The 12,215-nt window shown below is 42.8% G+C and overlaps 1 protein-coding gene across 3 annotated transcripts in view; it reads left to right on the forward strand.

The window, feature by feature from the left end:
- Positions 1 to 1,453: 1,453 nt before the first annotated feature.
- The window catches only part of myo18ab (myosin XVIIIA b), a 169,469-nt gene continuing 158,707 nt past the window's right edge, over positions 1,454 to 12,215 (forward strand). For all 3 annotated transcript variants that reach the window (XM_030066613.1, XM_030066614.1, XM_030066616.1), the window contains exons 1-2: positions 1,454 to 1,566; positions 3,743 to 4,912. In XM_030066613.1, coding sequence (XP_029922473.1) covers positions 3,893 to 4,912 — 1,020 coding nt within the window. In that variant the 5' untranslated portion in view covers positions 1,454 to 1,566; positions 3,743 to 3,892. The remainder of the gene's footprint in view (positions 1,567 to 3,742; positions 4,913 to 12,215) is intronic.

A 12,215-nucleotide genomic window follows, 5' to 3' on the forward strand; every position in this document is an offset into this window, starting at 1 on the left:
ACTTTTTGTGAGTAGTGTATATATATATATATATATATATATATATATATATGTATGTATGTATTTTGAAGATATTTAATGAGGACAATGTGGAAAGTGTATTTTGATTGAGTTAGGTTAAAACTACAATAATCAGGGTTGCCCTGGTGGCTCACATGGTGGAGCGTTTACCACATATCACGGCTGGTTCAAATCTGAGCTCAGGCCCTTTGCTGTATGTCATCCCCTCTCTTTCCTCTGCCTTTCTTGTTTCTCTCTATTGTCGCATTAAAAAAAACGAGGTGTTAAACAGCCGTCACTGTTTAAGCTGTAAGAGGACTATTTGTGTAATCTTTATGGGTGTTTGTGTGTGTGTGAGAGAGAGACCTCTAGTAGTAATTTTGAATTTTGCTGTTATATTTTTTGCTCTTCTGGCCAGAAAAGACAGAGCCTGAAATGGCTTGTGGGCCACATGTGTGGAATACAGTGAAACAGATACAGAGAGAAAAAGAAACAAAACAAAGAAACAAACCAAGAGGCTTTGGGAGTTTTTCCCCCAATTTTTTCTTTGACATTTCTGCTTTATTTGATAGTGACAGTAGTGAGAGGCAGGAAAGGCAGGGGAGAGAAAGAGGTTGATATGCAGCAATGGGCCAGGGCTGGATTTGAGCCCAGGACACTGCGGTAAGGACTTATGGTACATACTCTATCAGGTGAGTCACCAGGGAACCCCAGAGGCCTTGGGGGTTTTACTGTATATCTTCTATACTGTATTGTATTATATTTGAATGATACAGTAGGACGATGTGTAATCTGAAAGTTTGACAATGCAGTTTGCTGCTGAGTCTCTTCTTTGGATTTCTCCAGGGTCCAGAAAAGGGGGGAGATACGCCTGGCAGAGATCTGCACTCTACTGAGTACACTCAGAAAAACTAAGAAACTAAGCACAGTTTCACTGACATGTCATTGTAAAGGCAGACTATGCAGTTTCATAAGGGAGGATAAACCCCTCAGATCTCTGATAACCGATGGCATTGATGCAGCACTTTTAAATATCTTTTGAATCCTAATGTTTTGATATCACATGTCCATAAAAATGTTGAAAAATGAGCAAAATGCCCTTATATTTGGGGTAAGGGAGCTGTGCTAAACTCATGAGGCATGTAAGTTAACCTCTGGTAATTATTTGGCATTCATCATCTTCCCCTTGAAACTACATAGTCCAAAAGCAGGGCAGAGTGCTTTGGTTTTTGCAGTAGTGTCTTCTTGGCGTTCAGTCTTCCTCACAGATAAATGGTGCCCTCCTGGTGTTTGGCAGGCTCTACCCAGCAGCAGCAGCAGGAGGTTCATATGAAAACATGGGAGCTTTATGGATTTAAAAACACAGCCCATACACTGGTGCAGCGACTAGCTTGCAGTTACATAAAAGTGACAGCAGGAGTCGCTGTTTAGCCGTGTTTCCCTGCTGTCATGTATGTAGTAGAGCTGGAAGCGGCCAGCTAAGCTAACAGAGCCTGCAGCTGCTGCTACGAGCCGAGCTGCTCCCATCAGCCAGCCACCAGCGGTGCTCCATTATCCTGCAAAACTGTGAGTATCTCACACACTCTGGCCAGCAAAACCTGTTTACTCACAGGGGGTAGCTACATTTTGGTTGAAGACAGCTGTGTGGTGGTGTCGAGGTAAGACGTCGGGTTCAAAGACTAATTTTCACAGGGTCCCAGTGCTCTCCCAGGATTTTAGGTTACACCAATAATGAAGGCAAAGAGCAAAAAGGCTTTGGCTGGAGCTAAAGGGTTAGCTAGCTAGCTCGCTAGCTGGACTGCTTGTCAAGAAGAATCATAAATGAAATACTGCTGGCCGGCGCTTTTGGTGCTCTTTAGCTCGCTGCAAAAATACAGATGTATGTGTTGCTGAAAGCGTATGCCATGTTAACCAACCATAACTCATGTAACACGGAATACTAATGTTAAATGGCTCACTTATGGACTTACCAGCCGAAAAAGCTACACCTAGTTAGCTAGCTCTATTCTGCTTTATGTCCCATTGACTCAGCCTGGAGTGTGGAGATCTCCTGCTCAGCTTTGTAAGGGGAGTGTGCCAGGTGTGGGCACTGCATTATCCTCACTAGAAACAGTAAATGACAGAGAGCGTCCTGCCAGTTTAATGTTACCTGGCTGCAGCAGGCACCGCTCCCCTTTGTGGGCCAGTGTCCATTCAAAAAATCTGCTTGCTTAATGCGGCTGTGCATAAGAGCCCGTTATGAGCCATTATGGCCTTTGAGCGACTGTGGTTTATAGACGATATGCTAACGATCGTTTAATTGAAACAAAATGTCAACTTTAATAATTGATTCCAAGCGCTGGATTCCGCCCGTCACGGTGGAGTTTGGGGCTGGACGGTGTTGTGGGAACTGGGACAATGACAGGCAAACCCAGTCTAAAACTTAATTTTTTTAAAAATCGATTTCAGCGGCGCTTGCTGGACCAGTTGTGTGCCGAATTGAGGAGTGGCTTCTGTTGATTATTTAAAGGACTCATGCCATGTTATTCAAAGTGTGCACATTGTGTCATAAACAAGGCAGCGTTAACTAGTCGAGGTTTTGAATGGAGTTTCGCTTAATATATCTTTCATGTAAGAAATGGAGTGAATTGAGGCTATATGAGTAGGGAGGTGACAGGGAGTGTGGCCTGCCGTTTACCATTATGCAATATAGCCTGAGAAGCAAAGTGTGGCATACATGTGCCACTGACAGCTCCAGTGATAGTTACACTACTGTATTATTTGCAGACATCGCAGCACTAGGTTTTTTTGTTTTTGTTTGTTTTTTTAACACAATAGAATGAATAAATCTGTTTTTTACCTACTTCTTTTTTCAATTTAATTTTTTTGGGATGCCTTCATTGTTGGATTGGGTGCCAGAGAAAGTCTGAACCGGATTTTTACTGTTTTGGGATTTTTGGTCCCCTTTATCTCTGACTTGACCCTGATGTATGTAAAATCCTTGACTTTGACAACAGTTGAATGACATGATTTTTGGTTGGCCTTCTGACATTTTGCGGCCTTGCTGATTGCTCGGGGCACAAAGTATTCCTAATAAGAGCGATCCATGCCTAGTCTCACCTATAATTTAGGGACCGTGTGGTTTGTTGTTTAGGATTCCAGCCTGTGCTACCCCTGTGGAGAAAAAGGCTTTGAGTAGCTCTTGTCTGTGGCACTAAGGCAGCTAATGAAAACCAGGCTGAAGCATGTGTATGTGCTTGCCTGCGTGTGTCAGCCTGCGGCAGGAACAGTCTCACCCTGATTTTTGAGGTTTTGGAAACGCACATCTTAAATATGAGCCAGGAATGTATTTTCTTCTTTCCAGACTCCTTTAATGGGCCTCTGACTGTAACGTAGAATAGTTTCTTTTTTTAACCGTGTTTAGTTTGTGATAGTTTTATGATACACTAATAGACTGTAAAAGTGTTGGAGGTAATAAGTGATATTGGAGTGCATCAGAAAGGTCACATGAGATTACAACAACCTTGAGGGACTTCTGCAAAAAGCAGTTAAGCATTTTGAAAAGACTACTAGAAAAAACATAAACGGCAATTGGTGATTTCAGTTTTATTTATTTAAAACTGGACAGTAAACCATTTAACACAATTATCAGTGCCCTCAGAAATCTTTTTTATGGTCATGTAATGCATTGGGATTAGGGTTTTCACCAAGGTTTTTCATTTGGGAGATTGACTTAATCTGCTCTCTTTCTCTGTTTCTTTAGGGGATTTAAATAGGTGCTCTTCAGGTTCCTGTTGGTCTTTACAAAAGGACTTGATCAGTCAACTGGATCTCTACCTCTGCATGGAAAATTCTTTTTGCCTGCGGAAACAATAGCCACTCTGGTGGGACACGCTGTGTTGAGTGCACCAACATGTTCAATCTGATGAAAAAGGATAAAGAGAGGGATGGGGGGAAAAAAGAAAAGAAAGATAAGAAGGAGAGGATGTCTGCAGCAGAGCTGCGAAGCTTGGAGGAGATGAGCATGCGGCGTGGTTTCTTCAACCTAAAGAGGGAGGCCAAGCGTGAGTCTAAGAACAAACTGGAGATCTCTAACCCCATCCCCATCAAAGTGGCCAGCAGCAATGAGCTTACCCTCACCGACATTGAGTCGGATGGTTTGAGCAACCGCAGCAGCATGGTTCTGGATGACCAGCTGAGCGCTGCCAGCTCCACTGATGACCTGAAGGGTGAAGGAGGAGGAGGCCAGGACGGCCACCGGAGCTCAGTGCGCGATCGTGTGGCTCACTTCGGTTCACTGGCCAAGCAGAACTCTGCACAGGTTGGCCAGATGATGAAGCGCTTCTCCTTTTCTCAAAGGAGCAAAGAGGAGAGCCTCTCGGAGGGCTCGACACCCTCAGGCCAGAACTCGGCCGCCCCCTCCCCGCAGGTGGAGACCAAGGTGTTTGACCCGCTGCGCAAGCAGAGCCTCAAGCAGCAGCATGGGGCGCCAGTGCCTAAAAAAGTCAGCATCCCTGAAGTGGTGGACAAGACCTTCCCAGCCAACCTGCAGCTCCCGACTGTCATCGCGCCAAGTGCCCCAGAAACACGCGAACTGGAACTACAACGCCGCAACACTGGCGACTTTGGGTTTTCTTTGCGTCGCACCACTATGCTTGACCGCAGCGCTGATGGAGGAGTGTACAGGCGCGTGGTCCACTTTGCTGAGCCCGGTGCTGGCACAAAGGACCTGGCTCTGGGGCTGGTGCCGGGCGACAGGCTGGTGGAGATAAACGGCCGAAACGTGGAGAGCAAGAGCCGGGACGAGATTGTGGAGATGATCCGGCAGTCTGGAGACACAGTCCGGCTGAAAGTGCAGCCCATCCTGGAGCTGAGCGAGCTGAGCCGCTGCTGGCTGAGGAACACCGAGGGGCTGCGCAGGGAGGCCAGACATGTAAGCTGCCTGTGCACTTCATACACACAAATACTCTCAAAATGTAGCCAAACCATCTCCCCATTGAGTGATGCCTCAAGTGTCAGACCGGTCAGTTTTTGGTTGAGTCACTGGCAATACCATAAAACCTGTCTAACCACGGTCAGTTTTCTGCTAACAGAAACATTTTCTCCCTGCAGAGCTTGGTGACAGGATCTCCTGCACTCACTCTTGTTTTTTTCTATCATTTTTCAAGTGCACAGTGTCAGAAACTTAACTTTGAAAAACATAATCACACAGTGATCCCAGATTCTCAAGGATGTGTGGAAGCTGCTGCCACAGGGTTTCTCTATTTTTGTTCTTAACATACTGTAATGTTTACAGGGTTTCTAAGCCTTCCTCTATAAACATCTGACCGTGATGTGTGAACCGACACTTGCCGGAGGCCAGTGAAGTGCCCCTGCCAACTCTGTTTTTTTTTCTTTGCTGCTCTTGGTTTTAAGAGGAGGTTGTAGGAGCTTAGTCTATATTTGATGCACCACTTCTCTATAGTGAACATATTTCACGTTTCTGTATGCTTGTTCAGTAAAAAGTGATGGCCCAATTACCTGCACATATTTTTCCCAGCTACTTTAAAGTGCAGTCCCTTTTAAAAATGTCTGTGACCGGTTTTGAGCAATGTTGTGTGTTGGAAGCTTTTGACTGTGTGCACGTGTGTGTGTGTGTTCTGGCTTTTTGATAAATCCTCATGCAATAACAAGTGTCCACAATGACAGTGACAATGATGTATGTACTTGAATAGCATATATTGAAAGACCAAGTGTTGTATATCTGTTGTATGAAAGTGTATTTATAGAATATTGACTAAGACAGCAAGGTTGGGATTGTAGGCATAAACAAACATCTTTTCTGTTGCTACATGTGGGAGTAGGAGCTCTAAGTGGGCTGTGGACAAATCCAGTCATAGCAGCGAGAATAATCCATTTTCACATCATGTTCCTAAAAATGAGGAACACTAATTTTCCTAATTAAAGCACCACAAACCCCCAAGCCTACCACGTCTTCCACAGTGTCCCCCTTTAGGCTTTGTTCTGCAATTTTCAGCATTTTCTACTTTAGGGGTTTACCAGTAAACAAAGGAGGACTTGCTTTGCTGTGCAGTTTTGACCCCCCACCCCCCAGTCCGCCAGCAGTGTTGAGCTGCTGTCAGTTCCCGTGCCTCTCTACAGCTGAACGTATTCAAAACCAAGGACGTGTTTCGTTTTCAGACGTCCAACCCCATCCATGAGCACTATCATTATCGCTTTGATACCTGAACAGCTTCACTCGATTTCTCTCAAAAACAGTTGATTAGCAGTTTAGCAAAAAATGACCAGAACAAAAAATGGGAAATCATTACCTGAAAATTTGCAAAAGATATTTAATACTATTATAATATTATAATATTTAATTAATGACAAAGCAATTATAGTAATCATTATTATAATTGTCAGATTAGTGGGTTAGTTGATAATTGCTTGTGAAATGCATCTAAATGCAGCCTTCACAAGTATTTAACGCTTTGACACCTGATCAGATTCACTTGATTTATTCTGAAGATCATGGGAAAAGGGGTGATGAGTAAATTAGCAAGAAATGACCCGAAAGGTAGCAAAAGATTAGTAAAAAGTTTTACAGAAAATTGCCAGACAGACAGTAAAAAAAAAATCCTGAAAACAACTCAGAAAATCAGAAAATTAGCAAAGAAAGAATCTTAGAAAAATAGCAAAACATTACCAGGAAAAAACAAAAAGAAATAAAGTGAATTTTGTTAAAAAGGTTAAAAGGGCCAGGTAGAAGACATTGGAATCAGCTGCAAGTGCTGTTTTGATAAATAAATGATATTTAGGCTAATTGTTGTATTGAAATGTACGAGGAAAGGACAGCAGCACAGTTTTGACTGAGGTTGATAAAACCCTCTGGCTCTGTGTTCGACCTTCTAAATGTTGACAGGAAGAGCAGCAAGGACAGGGCTTTGTATCGCTCATGATGTCTGTGGTTAGTTTTGATTCTGTTGATTGTGAGGATGATGGTTTTATTATCCTGTTCACCTGAAACTTGGCATCAACACCTCGCAGCGGTGACTGACAGCCAGGTCTTGTTGTTGTTCCTGTAGGCCTCGTGTATTTATGTAATGTTGTTTTGAATTTCTGCTGCCAAACAATTTGGCCATTGCAGTGTTTCCCCTAGGTTATTTTTCAGGCCTTGAGCTATGAACACACACAGACACACACACACACACACACACACACACACATATACTTTCTCACACACCCTAAACTGACACAGCATTCAGAATTGCATCTTGGTGCTTTTGGTCTCTGTTGGATGGCGCAGAAGACACTTGTCATTTGCATTCAAAGTTTTGCTCAATATGTATATTCAAAAATTAAAATCACAAGGTCAGGATGTTTAATAAATTGCGCTTTCAGTGGATAAAAATAGGTTGAAACCAATTATGAAGATAACATTCCTCTGACCTTGCAGCACATGAACTCGCAGTGCATAATTTGCTTTATCTTTCTGGACTAGGAGAAATATTTCACTGTGGCATAATATTTGGGATTGTTTTTCTTTTTTTTTTTTTTTTTTTTTTATTACAGAGGCCCATTTATTGAAATGTTGATGCAAGCTTCCTCTGGTTTTCCTAGTAGACTGTTCCTGAAGTTTCACCTGCAGTAAGAAAAAAAAAAAAACGCTGTATTATCCTAAAAGGGATTTCTCTTGCTATCTACAGCAGTCATGAGCTATGTACAGCCTGGTATCCTGTTCATGGTAGAAAAATTGCAAATGATTGCTTTCCAAATGAAAGAGTATTTGGCATGGAAGCTCTGAATGGCAAAGTTAATTATTTCTGCAGTCTTTTTTAGAAAAATGATATATAAAGGGTGTTGTTGGCCCGGTGGTCTGCTAGGCCTGTAGGACTGTGAGGGAAACACTTTGGTGGGACATCGTTTGACCTCTAGTGCAAGAAGAAAGTTCATTTACAGTCTTCTCTCCTCCTCTGGCAGACCTTCATGCTGCCACAACCAGACTTGATTCATTTCACTGGAACTCCCACAGTTAGTAAAAGAATTGACCAAAAAATCACCAGCAAATTAGTAAAATATTACTTGAAAATTAGCAGACAAGTTGCCACAACATTCCCCTAAAAAATTACAACAAAAAGAAATAAATTGGGTTTTGTTATGAGGTTGAACTAAGACAGTTGGATTACAGTCTTATCTCGTTCGACAGACCCTGCAGCTGCGACCAGACACCATGCATTTCAGCAGAACTCCCACTGTGTTGTTTTGAAGCTGATGTTCACTTTTTGCACATGTAGCCTGCACATGAACTCTCGTCGCCACTCTTGTTTGGGTGAGCAGAGCTATCATTCGGGCCGCGTGGTGCCATTTGGTTTTCAGCAACCTCACATTTCATTCCCCTGTGACGCCCTTTCGCCGCGTTCTGCATTACATCCGACAAACATGATTTTTTTCCCCCCGTCGCTGCTCCTCGTATTAGTCCTTTATTATTGTTTGGTATTAACAGTAGCTAAATCACGCTGTCCCGGCCAGTTCCATCTTCCAGTAGAGGCTGGTTGGCAAATTCAGAGGGCTTTGTTTGTTTGCCTCTGTTGGCTCTGGTTCAGTGGCCCTTGTGACACAGAATGAAAGGCACTCCAATCTCCCTCCTCACCACAATTGAATTCATCTGCTAAGGGAGGGAGGGAGTGACTATGTAGCCCACATGTTGTTCTTTTTCTTAGGGAAGCAGAACTGAGCGACTGTGGAGCCCTCGATCCCGAGTGGGTACTTTGTTGGAAAAATCCCCCTTTTGGAATGGATAAGAGAGACTTTTGTGTGTTGTGAGGAGCTGCTATAATGACTTCCATCGTGCAAACAGGAAGTGCAGGCCGGAGGCAGCTCTGTTCAAGTGGAGGAGAAGTGTTAGGTCACCAAAGGCACACACACACACACACACACACACACTTAGCTAAAGTTCACGTGCCTGTCTCTCAGTATGTGTAGGTAATTTGCCTGTCTATAAAACAGCATGCCTGACGCTGCAGCTTTTGTCCGCTTTAACAAATATCAACAGCTTGACTGCTTGTTTAAATAAAAGAGAGCTCACAGAAGAGGCCATTCTTCAATCCCAACAATGGATTCAAACGGGGAGCTCACATAATTCTGCCAGGATGCATGACTCACAATGCCAGTGGCAACTGTCCGCTTTTCTGCATATTATATCGCTGGAAGTACTCCCTTAAACCACTAATAGTGGCCAATAAGCATTCAGCAAGCTTCATTTACCCCACAGTACATCAAGACTAATGTGAGTGCACATGGGAAATTCCTAATATCAATTCATAATCTTGATTGTTTTAAATAAAGGAGTTGACTGTCACAACATGGAGGCCAGTGAAGTGCTTGGGAGGACTTTGCAGTTCTCTCATCCTTGTACTATTTAAGGTAGCACCCAGATCACTGATATTGCAATCAGCTGAAACAGTCAGTCAATTAACTGATTAATCATTTTAGACGTTTACCAACTAAAAATACCAACCGTGCTGCTTATAGCCTCTCAAATGCTGAGAACCTCTTGCTTTTCTCAGTTCCATTTCATATCATGAGTGCAAACGACAGCAAAAAGTTTTTTTTCTTTTTCTTTTTTGTTGCCTGTTGGTCAGTCAGAATAATATACAATAAGCAATATGAAGACGGTACTTTGGGTATGATGAGAGTCTACATAAACGAAATGATTAATCAAAAAAAAAAAAAAATTAACAGATTAATCAGCCGTCCCCAGTTCATTTGTTGCAATGAACCAAAATTTTGGTTATTGCAACAAATGAACTGGGGATGTGAACTGACATGACAATCAGTATGCAATCTAACTGTCTGTTAACGTCTTGAACTGGATCCTAGTTCCTTAACTGGCTGACACATCGGTTACCTGGAGCCAAATGCGAGTACAGATTCAAGTTTGTTGGGCCATGTCAGTGACAGGTCTCTGGAGCAGGAGTCTGCAGCGCTCCCACATAAATTATCTGGAGCTCTTAGTTTCTTGAAGCACTTTCTTCAGTTTCTCATGTGGAGGCAGGTGTCTACGCCCTGCAGCCAAGCCTCGGTGAATCTGTTCACATCAAGAGAAAACGCTTTGTGTCCGCTGTTTTAAAAAAGTATCTCAGTACTTATAAGCTTTGAAGAATTTGGGTCAGCCCTACCCAACTCATCTGATAAATGCACTGTACATCGTTGAGAGTAGGTAGCAATACTCTCATATCTATTACACTGATGCTGCATCATTAATTACATTTAGAACCTCCTCTTGTGTGCTGTTGCTTTAGTGTAGTGTGTTATTTAGTGAGAGGTGTTTTATAACTAGACAGAGAAATACAGCTTGGGGACCACTACTGCCCATGCTGGATCAACCACCATGTTGTTGAGGAACCATGTAGGGAAATCTTTGTGTTGGCTCCATCAGCGGTTTTCAGACTGGGGTCGGGGGACCACCAGGGATCCTTGAAAATGTTACAGGGTGTCCCCAGCATGACATTTCTGGAATTTAGACCAACAAGGAATGTATAATGCCATTTTGATTTGGTTTTTTTTTAATTTGTAATGGTCGTAGTTTGATCATAGTGTGTCCTGGGCTCGAATCCAACCTCAGGCTCTTTGCTGCATGTCGTCCCCCTTAAAAATTCGGCAACCCCTGACTTATTTAGAGGTAGCATTAGGTTGTATTTTCCTCTACGTGTATAGGATACTGTCTTCTATGTAGACCTGTGCGCGTACAATCAAGATTTAGAACCAGACAGACATGACGGGACAGGATGCCCCTATTCTTTTAGCCATTGGCCCATATGGGCAGGATATCCTATAACAAGCTGTGGGATGGGGCATGAAAGGAAGACACATTTTTCCCTCAAGAACAAACAAGACAAATGATGGAGGTTTCAACGCGGCTGAAATTCAGCTGAAGGTGGAGATGTTCTTGCAATGAGTATTCAGCCAAAATACATCACTGAATATAAACTTGTTCTTCTCTTTGTTTTATATTCCTCACATTATTGATTTGCTGACACACCACTCCAAAGCTTCTCCTCTCCCTTGCCAGAATTCAGCAGCTACTGGTTGATCTCACTGACTTCTACCCCTCCTCCTTTCATGAGGACATTGCTTTCTGCATCTGCAGTAGGTTTTATGAGGCACATTTGCTAAATGTCTGCATAGCGGATGCTTGGGTGTTGCAGAGTTGTGACTGTGAAGCGCCAATGTATTTATGAGGATGAAATCCAGATCTTTTAATAAAACAAGATGATTTTTTTGCTCTGCTGTATAGGCCTTAATGCTTGATGGCTGAGGATTACTAATGATGGAAACATGATGGGAGTGAAACAGAGCTGCTCTATGGTTGGAGGAGAAAATATACAGTCTATGGTTGGGTGAAAAAATAGCTCATATGGGTGAATGACAGCATAGTTAGGCTACTGCATGATTGGCTGTGCTGATGTGTGCTGCCGGTAAGCCTTACCTCAGACACTTGTGACTGCAATAAAAATTATTTAGTAAAGGTGTGTCAGTGTGGAGTCTACACTCAGCTGTAGCCCAGATGTTAGCGAGCACATGCGCGCGTGTGCGCACACACGCACACACACACACACACACACACACACAGAGTTATGTGCGCACTCACACCTATATACATACATTCACAAAACCAGGTGGGATGCCAAAGTGGATGGAAGAAGTGAAACTAGAACTAATGAACGGCAGAAATTGGTGTGTAAAGGGTAAACAGCTTAGCTTCCCATAGTGTGTGTGTGTGTGTGTGTGTGTGTGTGTGTGTGTGTGTGTGTGTTTGTTTCAGTGCTTGAAATTGACTGTAAAGAGACAGTTCACCCATTTTGAAAATTGTGACATTATTTCACTTCAACCCTAGCTGTTATGTAGGACATTGGTGCTATCTTCCTTTCATAGTTCCCGAGTGCTAACTCTTAACAAAAAGAACAACTATAGTGTAATCAGAGTAAAGGGTTACTAATTTACTTTGAAAAGTGTAGTTACAAATAATCTTCCACGTGCAGTGCCAAAAGATGAGGAGAAGAGAGGAGTAAAACCTTACAAACATTAGAAAACAAAGCGCCCAAACTAAGGAAATCATCAATCTTAACAGGAATTTAAGGCTGTGTTTGTGTTGGTTTCTGTACAGAATATCTCTCTTTTCTTCAACAACATCCTCCAGTGTTTGCAAAACTGTGAATGTAAACAGGCCAAGGCCACGGGTTTGCATATGATGA

The sequence above is a fragment of the Myripristis murdjan genome, chromosome 13 (assembly GCF_902150065.1).
Source record: "Myripristis murdjan chromosome 13, fMyrMur1.1, whole genome shotgun sequence".
NCBI lineage: Eukaryota > Metazoa > Chordata > Actinopteri > Holocentriformes > Holocentridae > Myripristis > Myripristis murdjan.